The 18,328-nt window shown below is 46.9% G+C and overlaps 1 protein-coding gene across 1 annotated transcript in view; it reads right to left on the bottom strand.

The window, feature by feature from the left end:
• The window catches only part of LOC310711147 (IgGFc-binding protein-like), a gene marked incomplete at its 5' end in the record, with an annotated part of 39,694 nt that extends 24,297 nt beyond the window's left edge, over nt 1–15,397 (bottom strand). The window contains 8 exons of the mRNA XM_083512615.1: nt 106–707; nt 1,125–1,698; nt 2,050–2,399; nt 4,992–6,218; nt 9,153–9,206; nt 10,491–10,539; nt 13,554–13,575; nt 15,327–15,397. Coding sequence (XP_083368741.1) covers nt 106–707; nt 1,125–1,698; nt 2,050–2,399; nt 4,992–6,218; nt 9,153–9,206; nt 10,491–10,539; nt 13,554–13,575; nt 15,327–15,397 — 2,949 coding nt within the window. The remainder of the gene's footprint in view (nt 1–105; nt 708–1,124; nt 1,699–2,049; nt 2,400–4,991; nt 6,219–9,152; nt 9,207–10,490; nt 10,540–13,553; nt 13,576–15,326) is intronic.
• Nucleotides 15,398–18,328: the final 2,931 nt, after the last annotated feature.

The raw sequence follows: 18,328 nt of genomic DNA, 5'->3' as shown, positions 1-18,328 counted from the left end.
GTGGAACAGGGTGGAACGGGGATGGGGCACACACATATGTGCTCCATGGATGTGTGCAGGCTTTTAACAGACTCGCTCCCCAAAGGAGGCCTCATTTAGACTCACCAGAACTCTTCCACGATGAGCCCAGCTGACTGTTATCTCCAGGCCATAGACTTGAACCTTGACCAGTTTGTTGAGGGATGTAGACCAGCTGCCCTGGCCCGAGTTCTGGACTAAGACTTGGAAATCCACCAAGTCGTTGCGCTTCTGGCTGAGTCCTGCAAATGTGTAGAGGCAGGTGCCCTGGAAGTTAAAACTCTGACCGTCAAAACCATGGTAATGAGAGTAACCGGCTGCAGAACAGGTGGCGTAACCAGTTGGGTAGCAGTTCTGGAGGCCATTCTCCACCCTGCACTGCTCTCCAGCCTTGCAGCTGGCAGGCTGGCATTTCATCTGCTTGCTCTGCGGGTCACAGATGCAGCGCTTTGTGCATGTGCTGTCTCCCCAGAACTGCTCGCCGGGAGAAAAGAGCCTCCCTTCGAAGGCACAACCGCAAGCTGCCTTGGGGATACACTTCCCAGCTTCCAGCACAAAACCCTCGTTGCACTGACAAGTTTCCACGCAGCGTGATGAAGAGCAGTTGGAAGGAAGAGCTTGGTCGTTGCAAGTGGCTGGGCAGGCTGAGCCGCAGAGCTTGTACTGGCTGTTGTCAGGGCAGGAGAGCACTGCAAAAGAGAGAGACAGAGAAAAATAAGGGCACAATTATCCACAATCCCTTTCTTTTTCATTGGGATTTATTATCAGAGAGATTGCACACCCATTACTCCCAGCACCAATGGTAAGACAGCCTTTGGGTAGATTGAGATGGATGCCCCAAGCTGCTGAGGCTGGGTGTTGTGAAATAGAGGCAAATTGTTTGTTATTTAATTTACAGTGTTACTTAATGCAGTTGCCTCCTGTGTTTTATTTGCTTTGAGCAATGTATAAGTGTTTTGAATTTTTGGGAAGGAAAGCATTATGAGCACCACCAATTTTTCTTCTGGGAAACGGGCAATTTGTGTTGCCCACAACAGTTTCTTATATTTCCAAATGTTTCCAAAGGAGCTTGGGGACCCCTGTCATAAGCAATTAATTCTACTCACAGCAGCCCGTGAGTCTTCTCCAGTCCAACAGGGTTACGCCTTCCCTCTGGCAGGCATCGGCATAGCTCTGCAGTGCTTGGCACAAAGTCTCTCGGTGTCCTTCGTAGATATAGAGGTCATAGGCACAGTTTTCCACAAAGATTTCGGGGTCAATGACAGAGTGGCACTGGCTGAACGGGCCGCCCTCCCGTTTGCTGATCCAGCCACAGAAAGTCTCCACTTTGTATTTGATGAGCACCTCCAAGGTGACCTTCTTGCATTCTCCATGGCAGTCATCCCAGCAGAGCTTGTTGCCATCGTCCACTTTCCAGGTCTTCCCAAACTCCACAGGGCTGGGGGCCAAGGACCCAGCCGAGGTCTTGAAGTCATCAGTAGGGTCACCATTGTAGTTACCGCACAAGCCGCAAACGTTCTCAAAGAAGCTGCTGGGAATCTTCACCCAGAGGCGGTTGTTCCAGTCATAGGAAACCTTCAGTGAGAAGTCAGTCTCGATGAAGACAGAGGTCCCGCTCTGGTATAGACGCAGCTTCCCCTCTTGTAGGGAGATGGGCAGCTGGGAGCGTTGGTTATTCACCTGGTACAGAATATGTTACTGTTAGATATGCATTATTGAAGCCCCTAGTGTAGGGTGATAGAGTTGGGAGTTGTTCCAACTACCTGCTGTGAAACAGGACTAGCCACACCCAATGTGGCACCCAACGTATGCAATCCAAGTCATGGTGTGCCACAATAACCTATTTAAAATAGAACTACACATGCCCATTCAGAAATATCAGGAGGGATAGTCCTAATAGGATGATCAGTCCTCAGTGTAATTAGCACATGCAAAAGTGACACAGAATGGAAGTTGACTGACCCATTCATCCCTAGCCTGATATGGGCCCTGGTTCATGCAGTTAAGACAATGGAATGCTATTGTTCTTACCCTGACTATGCCATACTCCTTTCTGGCCACACTTATGTGGTATCCATGGACCTGGACTGTCACAAACCCTATGAAGGACACGCTCCGTCTGCCTTGGTTCTCATTTTTGGCTGTGATGTGGAAAGCTGGGAGTGTGGTGTCTGATCCGCAGGTCTTGGCCAGCGTGTAGGTGCAGGTGCCCATGAAGTTGTATTTCTGCTTGTCAAAAGTACGGTAATGGGGGTCACCCAGAGACCAGCAGGTGGCAGTAGACTGTGCCACACATACAGGCTGGCCGTTCCTGATCTGGCAAGTCTCCTTCTTCCGGCACTTGGTGGAACTGCAGGATGGTTGGGGGACAGGCTGAGAGGCTGGTGAAAAAGAGGAGGGGTTAGTATAAGAGTGGGGAAGAGAGGAAGAGAATGGGCACAAGAAGAGAGAGAGAGGAGAGGTCGAATGGGTGACCTTCGACACAATCAGAGCAATAGATTGAGGGATGGAGGAAGCCAGCTTTTCCCCCTGTATAGCCCAACACATCCGACAAGTTAAATGATAAAGTTTTGATAGCAATACTTAAGCTATCCTCTCATTGCCTGACCTTCTCCATATACACGCCAAACACTTGGAGATGAAGGTTGGTGGGTCCATGCCAATGTTTCAGGCCCTCAACATCATGCATGCTGCTAGCTAAATCCTCTAGATGTGTGCATGCTCAAGGCAACATCTGCAAGGGGCTGCCTACCTAGGCATGCACAGCTATATAGGCACTGCACACAGCAAAGGCTCTTGCACTTGGGGCTATAGGGCAAAGACCTCACAAGGAGAATTTCAAGGAATTTTTTTTAAAAAAGATCCCCCCCCCCCAAATCTCAAAGCTACACACGCTTTCTTGCCTTGCACACATTTTCTACTAACATTTGAATTTAGAGAAGCTCCTGGTGACATTTCTGTCCATCTTCTCTTATCTGGCCAGTGCTCTGCAGTCCAAATGTGTTGCTGTGGCAAGAGGTCCCTCCCATGTGTTTCCAGGCAGAAAAGCCACGAGAGAGTTGTATATGACTAAGACTGTCAGCTACTCAGTCCTGATTGCACACACTCTCTGCCATGTGGGCAATCCAGAAAGACTATGTAAGACTGGGGTGGGGGGAGGGGGAGGGAGAAACTGCTATGGCAGATGATCCACTGACCATCAGTGTTGACAGTACTGAGCTAGGTAGACCAGTGGTCTGACTCAGTATAAGGAACAGACTGCTTTGGAAGGTGGTGACCTCTCCTACATGCAAGGTTTTCAAACAGAGGTTATATGGCCATCTGTCACACATGCCTTAGTTGAGATTCCTGCATTGCAGGGGGTTGGACTAGGTGATACTTCCAGCTCTACAAATCTATGATTCTAAGGCAGGTCCTATATTCCTATGTTCCCATGAACTGGAGACTATATTTGTATCCAACCCTTTCTCCAAGAAGCTATGCACAAGGAGGGAAGCCCAATTTATTTCCTCAAGAGCCCTGTGAGGTTGGTTACACTGAAAGAGAGAGATTGGCCCAAGATCATGCATTGAGTTCCATTGCTGAGCAGGGATTCGGACCCTGCAATGCTGATCATCCTTTGCTCAATGGAAATTCAGCACGCGTATTTATGGTATGAGAAAAAGAAAGCCCATAAAGGTTTCGAGAGCCACATCTTCAGAGGTCCTTTGATTGAAGTATGGGATAGGTATAAAAACCTATTAGAACCTAAAGTGTCGCACTGGTTGTCTCCATTGGAAGTTATGAGTGTTAAAAAAAACTAACATGAGAGGTAATTGGATTACCTACGGTCAACTGTTATTAAAAGAAGGGGAAAATGGAAAATGAAACCATATGAACAGGTTAAAGAAAATGTATATGATTGGTTGCATTACTTTCAGATAAACGAAATGTTTAAGAAAGATATCAAGAATGATGGATATGCTGACAAGGACTCAAAATTTCAGACAGAAATAATAAATAGTGGTTATAAAACCTTATCCAAAATGTATAAACTGTTGTTAGAATGGAATTTGAAAGATGAGGAAGTTAAGTCGGTTATGATACACTGGGCCAGGGATATTGGATATAACATACAATTTGAGGACTGGGAAAAACTGTGGAAAGAAAATTTAAAATTTACAGCATGTACGACATTAAAAGAAAATGTTATGAAAATGTTTTATAGATGGTACATAACACCGGTGAAACTAGCAAAAATGTATAAGACCTGTAATAAGTGTTGGAAATGTAAAGACAAAGAAGGTTCCTTTTATCATATGTGGTGGGAATGTAAGAAAGTGAAAGACTTCTGGGAAAAGATATATAATGAGATGAAGAAAATTTTAAAATATACATTTTTGAGGAAACCAGAGATCTTTCTGTTAGGAATATTAGGAAATGAAATAAGAAGAAAAGACTGTAAGTTTTTCCAATATGCAATGACTGCAGCAAGAGTGTTGCTGGCACAGAAATGGAAACTGCAGGAAATACCGACGGTGGAAGAATGGAGAATGAAACTGTTAGACTACGCTGAATTGGATAAATTGACTGGGAAAATTAGATACCAAAGAGACCAAAGATTCATCGAAGACTGGGGGAAATTTGTGGAATATCTGGAAAGCATAAGTGAGGGACAGATAACGCTAGAGGGGTATAAGAAAGCTCTATGAAAAACTAACAAGTATTGTCTAAAGAGAAAGAAATTAAGGAATTATAAATGTCAATACGAATGATGAAATGCGTATTAAGGATAATAACTATGGGTGATTTTGGGGGAAGCTGAAGGAAGTCCAAAAAAGAAGTAATTTGTGAAAATTTGACGTGAAATTTTATGTTTGTTCTGTTTTGTATTAAATTTTTGTATTAAAGACAGCAGTATGGGATGTTGTCTTGGGGGAAAAAAAGGAAATTCAGCACCTTGTTCTCCCACCTCAACAAGCCCCACAACTCACCACGATGGCAGAGTGCCAATGCACCATAGGCATTCCTGCTGGCAATGCCAAAACTTAGCAGGGCAAAGGGGATGCTGGGATGTGTCATGGAATGGGTGCTTTCTTTCTTCCCCAGACTGTACTCGCTCCAGGAGTATTCTGTTCCTGGAATCTGTCTCCAAGAGGTGCCACTCAACGCACGACCATCCATGGTGATCCCAGAAGCAGCAGCGGTCTTAGCAACGATGAACGCAGAATTGTCAAAGTCCTCCAGGCCCCCAAGGGTGTAAGATGTACAGTAGCTGAACACGTCAGGGATACTGAGGAGGAAGGGGTCGAAGGTCAGGCCAGAATGGGTACCACCGGTGCAAAAGAAGAAGACCTGGATGCCCACGTTGGCTGTGATGTAAATGGGACCCGAACGTGAGACTTTCAGCTGAAGCACCTGCCCGGCCACAAGGTTGTAGTTCGTATGGATCCCATCAGAGACACAGGTGACTGTGGTGGGCTGGGACGCCACTATGTATGCAAGGTCGTACTTTGTCTGGAAAGAGAGTGGGAGGAGAAAGAAGGCCCGGCCCCAGCTAGACACTGGCAGAAGCTGCTCCACCACATGGTTGCAATTGGTGTTCATATTGGCGCAGGTGTGCCCACTCAGCACTGCCACTGGCCGTGCTGATCTTACAAGGGTGCCAGAGAGGTCTTGGCGGCTCTGGAGCTGGATGGCTTCGTATGGAGAAAGGACAACATTCAGCTTGCTGCCTGCTGGGTAGATGCGCCCCTGGAATCTCACGCTGCCCTTGAGATTGATCTCCACTGCAGTGAGGTCCTGCCACGCAATGATGGAGAACTCCTTGTATGAATTGGACAGCTCTCCAGGAGGTGTGAGGATGTAGTATTCAGAGCCTAGGCTGTGGACTGGGTAGATCACGGTGGTGTCGGCTGTATTCTTCTTGGAGTTGAGGGCCAACACAGAGATGTCTTGGTTAGCTTTCACCACGACGGTGTAGCAGAATTTAGCTGTGCCGGCCATCTCTGCATAAGCTGGTATCTTCACTTTTGCAGTCTGACCCCGGGCAAGGGGGAATTGGCTGTGGAACTTAGATTTGTAGACTGAGATAGTGACGGTGGTAGAAGGTGAGTAGCCGGAAACATAGAGCTGGAACTGAGCTTCAGAGTAGTCCAGCTTATGGTTTTGCAGGAAGGCTGTGATGAACTCCCGGCCAGTGGGCATTACAGCATGGAAGCCTGGAAGAAAAGAAAGAAAAGTAAGCATGCTCTTCCACTGTCCTTCTGCAACCCAGAAAGCACTTTTGGGGGGCTGAAATCTCCCATGTTTTTAGGCACCTTATGAGATTTGGGGAGCGAGAAGTGGGTCACCTGACTTGCCCAGGAGCACATCCCAGAAGACATACCTCTGGGTTTGGATCTCCAAAGGTTGGACAGTATGATGTCTGGGTATTATGACAGGGTCTATAAAATCCCCCCACCAAAATATCTGACAGTGGGAAATAAATATTTTGTTTTTCCTTTAATTGAACAAGGACTTTACGGGACGGCAGTAAAAGAATCCAATGCCCGCAATTCTTGACAATGTGCCCTACCAAAGGCACCGCAAGTCTTGACAATGTGCCCTACCAAAGGTTATCCCATCAAAGCATTTCTGTACACACCCCAGAAATAAGAATACTTATTACATTATCTAACAGAGTACCCCCATGCCAGACGTTTCCAACTTCCCAGTGCAATAGGCATTTTTGGAAATTTGAGAAAGTGCCATGGGTGCCCCTCACAAAATGGATGTCAAAAGGGTGGCATAACACAAATGGATCTAAAAGAGCAGAAAAAGAGACAGGGCCACAAAAGTTCGGAGGGGGAGGCAGTGACATCAGCCCCACAGAGAGACATTCTTTGCCGTTTCCCTCTGTTCAGTAGGGAAAAGATGGCGAGTGTCCAATCCTCACACCCAACAAAATGTGGGCATGCCAAAGCAGGAGAGGCTAAGCCAGAGCAAACAGGAACTGATTGAGAAAAGCAAACACTTCTCTCATGCATTGTGGACATTTGAGGTGGCATAGACAGAGGCAGTGGCGTAGCGTGGGGGGTGCAAGGGGGGCCGGCCGCACCGGGCGCAACATCTGGGGGTTAGGGTTAGGGGGCGCAAATCCACGGGTTAGGGGGCACAAATTACTTGCCTTGCCCCGGGTGCTGACAACCCACGCTACGCCACTGGACAGAGGTCATGTGTGCCAGAGAAGATACTGGCAGACCCATGAACCCCTGGCTCATGCGGAATATCTGGGGTTCTCATGCATGTGTAGTTAGCTCTTTTTCAAAAGGTTTCATTCTGGCCATCAGCTGTTTTGCTGGGGAAAGGGAGAGTGAATCCAGACTTGCCTCGCTGCCCCCTAACAACCTGCTTGCTGGATTTCATTTACTATCTACTGCTACTGCTGCTGCTGATACTTCAGGCATCTCTTTAACTTTAATGAGGCTGAGGTGGAATCTACACACATATAAATAATGTGAAAATGTTTTTAAAAAAATGTTTTGAAAAATATATTGAATTTGCCATAACTCACCATTGCCATCTAGTGCCACCATTGTATAATGTGCTTTACAACACACTTAAAATGTTTTATTTGCAGCTGTGTAGCTGAGTCCTATCACACTAGTCATCCCTTCAAATAGGGGACTCTTTCAAAGGGAGGGCTTCCCTCTAGGCCGTTCCTTCAGTAAAGGGACCGGCCTCTGTCAGGAAGGGCCTACCTGGAATCCTGTGTAGACATATCCTCTGCTTTCTGAAGCTTCAAACTGACACTATCTTCTATAATAATATCTCATACTTTCCACTGGCTAGGAACTTGCTCTTTTTAAAAAAGGAAAGAGTAGCAGGGAGGAATAATTAAATTCTCAGGATCCCAGATTTTGCTCAGGATGAAGAGATAGTACATTCGATTCTGACTCTTTTTATTCACATCCTCATATTCAGCGTCCTTGCATGCACACAGGCACTGCTGGATTTACATATAAGCTAAACAAGCTGTAGCTTAGGGCTCAACTCTCTTGGGAGCCCCCCAAAAACTGGATGTACATTTCCAAAATACAGTGGTACCTCGGGTTACATACGCTTCAGGTTACATATGCTTCAGGTTACAGACTCCGCTAACCCAGAAGTAGTACCTCGGGTTAAGAACTTTGCTTCAGGATGAGAACAGAAATTGTGTTCCGGTGGCGCGGCAGCAGCGGGAGGCCCCATTAGCTAAAGTGGTGCTTCAGGTTAAGAACAGTTTCAGGTTAAGAACGGACCTCCGGAACGAATTAAGTACTTAACCCGAGGTACCACTGTATAAGATACAAAACAAATGAAATAAAACCTACATACAGCAACAGTGTTTTGTGTTGTGTAGGCTCCTATGATGTAAGTAATGGAGGCCTGCTAGCCTGCTCCCTAAAATATATATTGCCCTTTTCTATATATAGGGTGCCTACATTCTGCATGGACTGGTTGCACGGCAACATGTGCAAGTGACTTTAGATACCTGTTAGATCCATAAATTACCATATAGCATATATTCAACAACAAAAAACAGCGACCATTTGTTGTTGACAAAAGACAGCTGGACATATAAAGGGCCTCATTTCCTTCAGTAGCTTAGGGCCCCATCAAACCTAAATCCAGCCCTGCACACAGGTACACACATTGCTACACACTGAAGTGTCTTGGCCCGTCTAGTCTTATTATCTACTGTGGCTTACAGAAGCCCACAAATGTCTCAGGCAGGGTAGGGGTTAAGACACTCTCAGCCCTGTGATCCTTTTAAGTGGTGATTCCTACTCCGGGGGGGGGGGCTCACAAAACAAGTAGAATTCAATGCATATCACCGGAAGGATGTTCATCCTAGTACATGATTTGAGCGTCTGCCTAGATTTTGCAATCACTGAGCCCACAACCAGCCCATATCCAAAGCCTATACTCCTGACAATTCACTTAATTTGTGGCAAACCTCATCAGAGGCATGGATACATTGCCTATGGATTTCCCCAACTATGTGACTCTTATCTGCTACTGATTGTTATCTGGTCAAATGGCTGAATTGTGGGTTGCCCATTCAGTCCTCCTATTTGCAGACTTTTGTCCTTGGACGATTTCCTAGTCACACCGCCCAAGTCTCTACTCACCACCGAGGAGGGTGAGCCCCACAGCGATTGGCAGCAGCATCCTCATCCCCATGGCTGCAAAACAAGAAGAGAAGAAAGAGGAATGGCACTTTGATGCTCAACCTTATGATGCAAGTGCATCAAAGAGTAAGGACCAAACTAGAGCCAATGGTAAATGTGTGAATTTATTGTTTCCTTTTCTTTTTCTTTACTGGCATATGATATTCATTCTGCATCTGCAAAGAGTCAACCTTTCAACATGGCCAGTGGTGTAGCGTGAGGGGTGCAGGGGGGGCTGGCCGCACCGGGGGCAACATCTGGGGGTTAGGGTTAGGGGGCGCAAATCCACGGGTTAGGGAGTGCAAATTACTTGCCTTGCCCTGGGTGCTGACAACCCACGCTACGCCACTGAACATCACATCACTTATGCTTTGGAGCCCCCTGTCTTATTGACATTATGCAGGTACCTTTGCTATATAGTGGTACCTCGGTTTACAGACGCTTCAGGTTACAGACGCTTCAGGTTACTGACTCCGCTAACCCAGAAATAGTACCTCAGGTTAAGAACTTTGCTTCAGGATGAAAACAGAAATCGCACGGCAGCAGCAGGAGGCCCCATTGGCTAAAGTGGTACCTCAAGTTAAGAACAGTTTCAGGTTAAAAATGGACCTCCACAATGAATTAAGCTCTTAACCCAAGGTACCACTGTGCTGTTTTAGATGCCTACTGAAAGCTTATTTTTGTACCAGTTTTTGCTTTTGTTGACTGATGTTATCTGTGTTTTCTCTTTTTTGTGGATACCCAGGGGTTTGTTTTTTTAAGGTTTTGTGAATTTTAGCTGTGTTCTGTTGATAATGTTAGTGATAATTTTTGCTTAGAGAGTTTTCTGATTAAGTGGTCTACAAACCTTTCTGAATAAATAAATATGTCAAACCCTCCTTTCAGAAATACTGCATCTATTAAGGCTATCTCATTTTGTAGTATTAAACGGTTAGGAACAAATGGAATAAAAAGTCTTTGATAGATGAATCATTTTTTTTTTAATTTTAAAAATTATTATATCATTAAAAACAACAAGAGTGGGTATTAAGCAGGCATTCCCAATTCTCTCTTGCAAAGCACAGAGTGCTTCTTCTAAGATGATGCTTGCTGTGAAGTATATTTTTCCTCTAAAAACAAAGTATGTTTCCCCATTTACTTCATTTGCAAATCTATTAAGATATAATTTTGAATATAGCTTGCATACGGGCTTCTGAAACCAGATAGTACATAATCAAAGAAAGCTCGGTGGACTTATCCATTTCCTCACACTCCTCCCATGTTCATTTCACGGGTGTCTAATGAGAAAAGTCCACTTACCTGCTGGGAAGCTCCTAATTCTCTCGGTGACAAGTTTGCCACATTTATACTGGAGGGAGTAACCAGCACATTAAGGTAGCATATACAGAGGTGTGTGATAGGTTGAGTCATTGCTTCCTGGAGGAGGGACAGTAAGTTCAGATTTGGGTCAATGCACATGCAATTCTCCTTACCACGGAAGTGTTTACGTGTTTAAGTTTGGATTACTTAAAGGATCATGAGCTGGAGTGCTTGGGGCAGTGTGGTTTACTCAGCGCAGTGTGCTTAGGGCCCAAGAGAGGCTTTCTGGAGAAAATCTCGAATTTCTTCCCAACAGTACTAAAAGGGCATGTAGTACATCCTCTTTTGCAGATGCATCCTGTAGATGTTTACTCAGAAGAATCCCCACCAGTGGAAGCTGATTGATTAGGACAAATAACTGCCTGACCACTGCCCAACCAACCTCCTATACTAAGAACTGGCTGGCGCTTTGCTTCCAAGCCCAGTTCAAGGTGCTATTGCTACTCTTCAAAGCCCTACATTATTTAGGCCCCAAGTATCTGAAAGACCACCTCCTTTCCTACAGATCCTCTCTGGGTCTATTAAGATCAACAGAGTAGCCTCTCTTGGTAGCTCCACCTTCCACATAGGTTTTGTAGTGGTGGCCTGGCAGGGGACATTCTCTGCGGTTGTGGAACTCCCTCCCACAGAGATATGTCTGGCTTCTTCATTACAGCTTTTGGTGAATGCTGAAGACATCCCTCTTAACCCCAGCCTTTTGACACCTGAGATATGTGCTTTCCAGGTTCACCCTATCCCTGTGGCTGTACTCTGTTGCAGCTGTTTTTAATTCTGAATTTTAAATTGTTGTTACCTGCCCTGGGACCTGCTGGTGAAGGGTAGATAATAAATGGAATTAATGATAATGACCACCACAGTGTGTCCTCAGCCAGCCCCCTCCCGTCTGCCTTACAAGCTACCAGTCTAGGGGGTAAAACTTTCTTCTTCTTCTTCTTCTTCTTCTTCTTCTTCTTCTTCTTCTTCTTCTATCACTCGTAGCTGAGTTAGATTGTCTTCCATGAATATGGTCTTGACAGTGTGTCTGTAGGTACCAACAAACTGAAATTGACACGGGACAAATAGAAGAAGATGCTTTTACCCCGGTATGGTTACCCTTCATCACATACACAGCCCAACAAGACAACAACAAGAACCCACCAACAGCATACGAATCAATCTGGCAAACACACACACACACACACACACACACACACACACACACACCACACAAAAACAAATCTCACTACAACCAACCAAACCCGAGGCCACCCCCAAGGAAATACAACAAGTGAATAGTAAGAGAACCCACACAACTGACACTGACGCAAAACCCTACACAAACACTAAGTAGAAGAATTGAAGCATTGCCACCCGACCCCACGCCACTCACCATTCCCCCTCCCCCTCTTCTTCCTAACCTAACATTGTATATAACACTAATGTTTCACAACAAATGAAACTGATCTGTAGAAAACACAGCTTGGAAAAAGAGACAATGCATGTCTCTTTGTAAATTAAGAAATCTTTAATAAAATTTTATTTTTTTTAACAAGTGTGATTGTAGGTGACTATGGAGGACAATTCTGGATCCACACATCCTTCTGCAGTGGGGACATAGATTGATCAAGGTGAGGATTTGCCCAGTATGCCTTCCTCTTAGCTTAGCTTAAAGGATCTTCCTTTATTAACATCTCCAGCCTTCGCTTCTTGCTCTCACACCACACGCCCCTGTCTTCACTACTCAATGCTACCGCACCTCTTACTCTAACATTTCTTGGAACCCCCTCCTTAAAAGAGTTTGCTGAGCCCTTTGGTCAATATTTGTTGCCTCCTTTCACATGGGAGGGGATGGGAATGTATCTCGGCAGTCATGGCTCCTTAACCCTCTGTTGACTTAAATCATGTCAGTCAAGAGGATTAAGAGCTCATGCCACCCACTGGAACTCGCCCACTACAAATGTTTTCTGTTATTTGATGCCTTGTGTTGCATGTTACACCAAGGGACTTGGCCAGGGGTGGCCAACTCAGTCATCCAACCAATGACATATGTGGGGACATAGAGGCCACCTTCATAATTCTGCAAGCCAGCCTAGCACTTACAGACTACTGGGCCATTTCCCATGAGATTCCATTAGTTTCACGTAGCACTTGAGGACAAATGGAGCACACAGAATGTGACCATTTTGCTGCAGTAGATGCAAGAATCCACCAGAACTTTGCTGTGACCATCTGTGCAGAACACAAACTTGAGGGTTTAAAGTGACTAATGTGAGCTGTGACATCACGAAATGCTCAGGATGACAGGCATCACTCTTTACTTGTGAGCAAACAACAAACTCAAGATCCTGGATTGTGCACCCGGTACAAAAACAGAGCTGCTGAATGAAACCTTATCTCTGCATCGACTTTTTCTCCAGTGAAGTCAGATACCACAGATAAAAAAGATGACATTACGCCAAAGGAAACTGTTTGCAAAAACATCTACACTGGGAGAAATGTACACGTAGATGCTGACAACTTTCAAAAGGACTATTTTTTTTTTAAGGGAACTAATGTGGGAATGCACAAACTGACTTTAATATTTTTTAAAATGAGTAATTGACAGGCTCATCCTAGGGTTGCCATACATCTGGAATTTCCCAGACATAGCCGGAATACTGGTAACCCATGTCAACAGTGTCGTTTTTGGCGATTAAAAAAAAAACATAGCTCAAAAACATCTTTTTTGCGATTATGCCAAAAAAGCTCAACAACCCTAGTTCATCCAAACCTACTCCTTTCCAGTGAGTTGAGTTGAGTTTTGTTTTGTTTTTAATCCATACTTTCTGGCTGAGGCATAGGATATTGTAAAATAAGCAAAACTGCATACCATAGTATGTGCACTTGGGGAAATGTGGGGGGGGGGGGAATCATGTATATTAGACTTTAAAAAAGAACTACTGGTGCAGGAATGTAGCAAGCTGAATCTCAGACTGGAAAAAATGAGAAACTGAGACAAACAGATTAGTTCATGGTCCCACATACACAGCATGAGTTGCAGATTTTTCTGGATTGAGCAATACAAGAGAATGAATGTGGAAGCCAAGCTTGCTGAATACCCCTGCGTATTCAGGAAACTGCTGCTGCAATATATCTGAAATGACTCAAATTGGAGGGGAATTCATTTTATGCTTGGTGTTTCCTGCTTACAGCAGGGTAACATGAAAAGCAATTTGCCTTAGGGGTCTCACTTAGCACATTTATGAGCTGGTGCTATTGTGAACCACAGCACAGCAGGCCAGGGGTTGCCCCGCGGCGTTGTAATGATTGTGGATGTGTAAGAACAGCAAGAATGGCACAGCAGCATTTTGGAATTGAACATGGCCGCAACTTTATTGATTACAGATGTAAGCAGGCATTGGCTATGTATCCTGAATTAGCCAATGTGCCTGCAGGATGATAATCCATCATAGCTGATCCTACTGATAAGGAGGCCCCTCACAACACAAGTCATAATGAGGCGAAACCCGCCAGGTCACCATTTGAGGTGTTTCCATGGCTTCAGGACATAACACTCCCCCTGGAGCCCTTTAACCCTGAAATTTGATCCTGAAGCTGAATTTGATCCTTAGCTTTAGGCCAGGAGTCTGCAACCTTTAAGACAAAAAGAGCCACTTGGACCCATTTCCGAAGGAAAAAACAAACTGGGAGCCGCAAAACAAGCCAAATGTAAATAACCACACATTCTTCCCCTTCCCCCATTCTCAGTCTTTTCCCTAAGTCTATTTCAGATAGCAAAGAGGGGTATGGTACCTCTCATATCCATTTTTTGCAAAGCACCATGTGCATAGAGGGCATTATACAAATTAATACATAGAAAAGTGTCTGTCCCTCCCTGCAGTTCAACTCCCTCTCTTTTTACTAACAGCACATATCCATTCCTTCTGCTGGTGCAACTTTCTCATCATTTCTACATAGCAGCATTTATAAACCAGTGCCAGAGAAACTGGGTAAAAGGAAGGTGAGAGGGAAGAGATATGAATATTTATGTGTGTATATGTATACATACATACACCTACACAATTGCAGGTTTGAAGCCAACTTAAAATAAAAAGAGCTGGTAAGCAAAGGAATCTGTGGTGCTTTCCATGGGATCCGGGGACATGTCAGCTAATACTCTTCCCTTTCTTCTTCATTTGCTTGTCTCTGCAGCAAATCTCGAGGGGGAAGGGCAGGAATTGCATAGGCACGAGAGAAGGGGGGAAATCCAGCATGCAGGATTTTGGTGCCTAACTGCCCCCCCTGCAATTGTTCTCGTGCTCCCCCGCCTCTCTCTGAGGCCGAGATGCTGCATCACAGCACCTGCTGGCTACCTCTGGATCCCCTCCTTGTCACTGACATAATTCACCCCTTCCTCCCTGACAGGGAGGGCGGGCCCATTTTGTGGTTCACCTCAGGTGCTCTCCCTCAACTTGGCAGCCACTCAGAAGCAAGGCACGGAAAAGGATCCCGAAGCACCACCGCCGCCCCCCACAAAAACCCCGCCCCGCCATTTCCCTCGAGCGCGCGCGCGTGCTCTCTCTCCCTCGCCTCAGGTGCCTCGCGCGCGGGGCTGAGGAGAGCGTGGTCTGGGTGGGCGGCTCTCGACGTCACACAGCGCGCGGGGCCTGAGGGCGGGCGGGCTGCCGCGACGGTGAAAGGGAGCGCGCCCTGGCACGCCTTCCTGCCACTGCCCTCCTCCTCTTCTTCCTCGCTCCCTGCACCATGAGGAAAGAGGCGCCGCCGTCGCCGCCGTGAGCTGCTCGGCCGCTTCCTCACCGTCCTCCAGACGAGGCGTCCCCCTCGTCGCCGCCGCCGCCCGTCCTATCCCGGGGGAAGCTATGAGCCATGAAGCCGCCTGGCAGAACTTCCCTCCGGCGGCAGAAGCAGCAGCAGCAGCAGCCCTTCTCCGGCCGCCGCCGCTTCCTCCTCCATCCCAGCAGCCGCCGCCTCTCGAGCTCCGCTGCCGCCGCCGCCTTTCTTTGCCCGGCTCGGCTGCCCAGCTCCATACCCCTCCTCTTTCTGGCACTTCTGCTTTTCTGCTCAGGGTCCCCGAGGATCTGCGGAGCCGTGGCAAAGGTGTAAAAGAGCCGCATGCGGCTCCGGAGCCGCGGGTTGCCGACCCCTGCTTTAGGCTAAGGATCCAACCCAATGCCTTTTCCCACCAAAAGTTGTGACAATTGCTCCTAATAAGGCAAAACCAAACCAAAACAAAACAAAAACCCAGACAGGCTGAAATTCCTTTCCGGCCCCAACTACAGCCACTGTGATGTAGTGGTTAAGAGCGGTGGACTCATAATCTGGGGGACTGGGTTCGCATCTCCGCTCCTCCACATGCAGGTGCTGGGTGACCTTGGGCTAGTCACACTTCTCTGAAGTCTCTCAGCCCCACTCACCTCACAGAGTGTTCAGTTGTAGGGGAGGAAGGGAAAGGAGAATGTTAGCTGCTTTGCGATTCCTTCGGGTAGTGATAAAGCGGGATATCAAATCCAAACTCTTCTTCTACAGCGACCAATTAATTCCACAGCAAGGCCAAACATGTGCCCTGCCCGTTTACCTTCGGACAGAGCCACAGCATTCGGCCTGGGCAAGTGGGACATCCAGTTTGTAACTGCACTGCCCAATTGCAGCACAGCTGCCTTTGGTCTGTTCCTTGGGCATAACAGACTCTGAAAGGTCTGCCGCCAGAGCCACACCACCAGGGCTGAGATTGGCTCATTTGGCGGGAAATCCCACCAGCACCCACAGCTGCCACGATGACAGCCAGCCACACAGGACAACTATGTTACCCCCTGGCTCACCAGCACCCAAGCTGGGCCGCAACTGCTGCCGTGCTAGAAAAGCTAAGCCCTCTTTAGTAGTGGAGCCACACCAAATAGTTATTCCTCTGCTTACTTTCTCTCCATATGCCAAGAACCCTTATCTGTAACACGACACAAAGCCATTTCCGACCTGGGAGGAGATGGGTTTGCGGGCAGAAATCCCTCCCACATCCCACGCGGGGGCTGGCATTTGCCCCTGCGACATTAGGGAATCCCTGGGCGTGTCGGCGACCCGGCCCACCAATCGGCGAACCAGGGAGGCGTGGCCTAGCCTATTTAAGGCTAGGCACGCCCGGGGACCGCCCATTTTGCCCCCTTTCCAGCTGAGCGGTTTTTTCCCATCCCACCCACCCCTTAGGTTTTAGGTAGCCTTGACCTTGCTATGGACTTCGGTTGGTCGCCGCAAGGGGCCTGGTAGGAATTTTTCCAAGTTGGCTCTCGTCGAGCCTTTTGGTTTTTTCGCCTACCTCGTAGCAAACGTCACAACTTATTCGGTGTTGGCGGTTAGGCATTGGCAGAGGTCAATTGGTATGCAAATAAAGGGGGGAAGGAAACGCCAACACCTTCCCCAAAAGAAAAGGGTAGTCTGGTAGAGGACTCCGGGGGGCATTGCCTTGTCTGAAACCTAGGGAGGTAAGGGCCCCCAGCACGCCCCAGAGCGGTGACACCCGTTGGGATCCTAGTTGGCGTACTTCAACAGGACTCCCACGGCTTGTGGACAACCCTTCCCGGTCCCCATGCTGGGTAGTCGATAGGAGCCAATGCCTAAGGCCAATACCTTACAATTCTGTAATCAATAAAGTTGTGGCCTTTTATGCCCATTAACCTTAAATACTGTGTTCAGTGTCTTCATTTCACATGGGGGAGGGGACTTGCCACGCAAAGCAATTTCAGCCGCACAATCAGCACAAACTGCTTCCTGTTCTTTCCTGATTCATATGGTCGCCACAAAGCTTTGTTGCTGCAGGAAACATCTCATGGTTGGGGGTATAGGAAAAAATGTCTCCTGTTGACTCACGGCTCTCTTTAAGAACCGGACTCCCCTTGTCCAAACCTCAGATAACTGAGCGCTCATGAAGGATCAGAGACACTCACATCAACTGCCTGCTTCTGCTGGCTCTCATGCTACCATGTTCCCCTTCCCCAACCCTCAAGGCCATGACACAGAAACGTAGAGGCAGAGAATCATAGAGTTGGAAGGAAACATGAGGGTCATTTTGTCCAAGCCCCTCCAATGCAGGAATCTTTTGCTCAACATGGAGCTCAAGCCCACGGCCCTGCGATTAAGAGTCTGTCATGAGCATCTGACATCCCTGGGGATGCAACCATGTTTTAGCTAACAGTGTCAGCCAATTACACTGATTAGTGAAAGCTGAACCATTTGTATCCTGTGTACCCTTTTGGACATTTTACTTGGTAATGTATCTCTTATTGTGTAATAACCGTTTGTAGAATGTTCGGGTCTAGCATCTCATTTATTGTATTTGAATGTACTTGACTTTATTTGGGCTTTATCAGCTGAGGAAGAACATTTGAAACAGTTGGTTATCCTGGAAGGACTGTCCTACTGCTGTTTTTGGAGCACCAACATCCTTCAACTTATTCCCTGCATAAGTTGTGCTTTGTCTGACTTTACACTTACCTTGGAAGGTATGTTGCCTCAAGCTTGAGTGATTCTTTGTGATATTATACTAGCCAAACAATCCCTTATTTTGGGACATTTTCTTAACTCATATTAGTGTCAGTTTCACCTTTGAGCCAGTGCCAACGACTGGGCTCAACCTCTTCAGCCCCGACTGGGCCAGGCGAGCTGGAAAAGCACTCCCAGAGACCTTCCACTGCAGGGAGCAGGTCTAAGTGCTGTGGACTCACAACTTAGAGCTGTGAGCACCAAACTCAGTTCCAAAAGTCAGCGGAGCACAGCAGATCATGAACCACACAAATGACAGCTCTGAAGTA

This window comes from Podarcis liolepis (genome assembly GCF_965112155.1).
Source record: "Podarcis liolepis genome assembly, chromosome: 7".
Lineage (NCBI taxonomy): Eukaryota > Metazoa > Chordata > Lepidosauria > Squamata > Lacertidae > Podarcis > Podarcis liolepis.
Note: the sequence above shows the minus strand (reverse complement) of the source record. Positions and strands in the feature narration are given on the sequence as shown.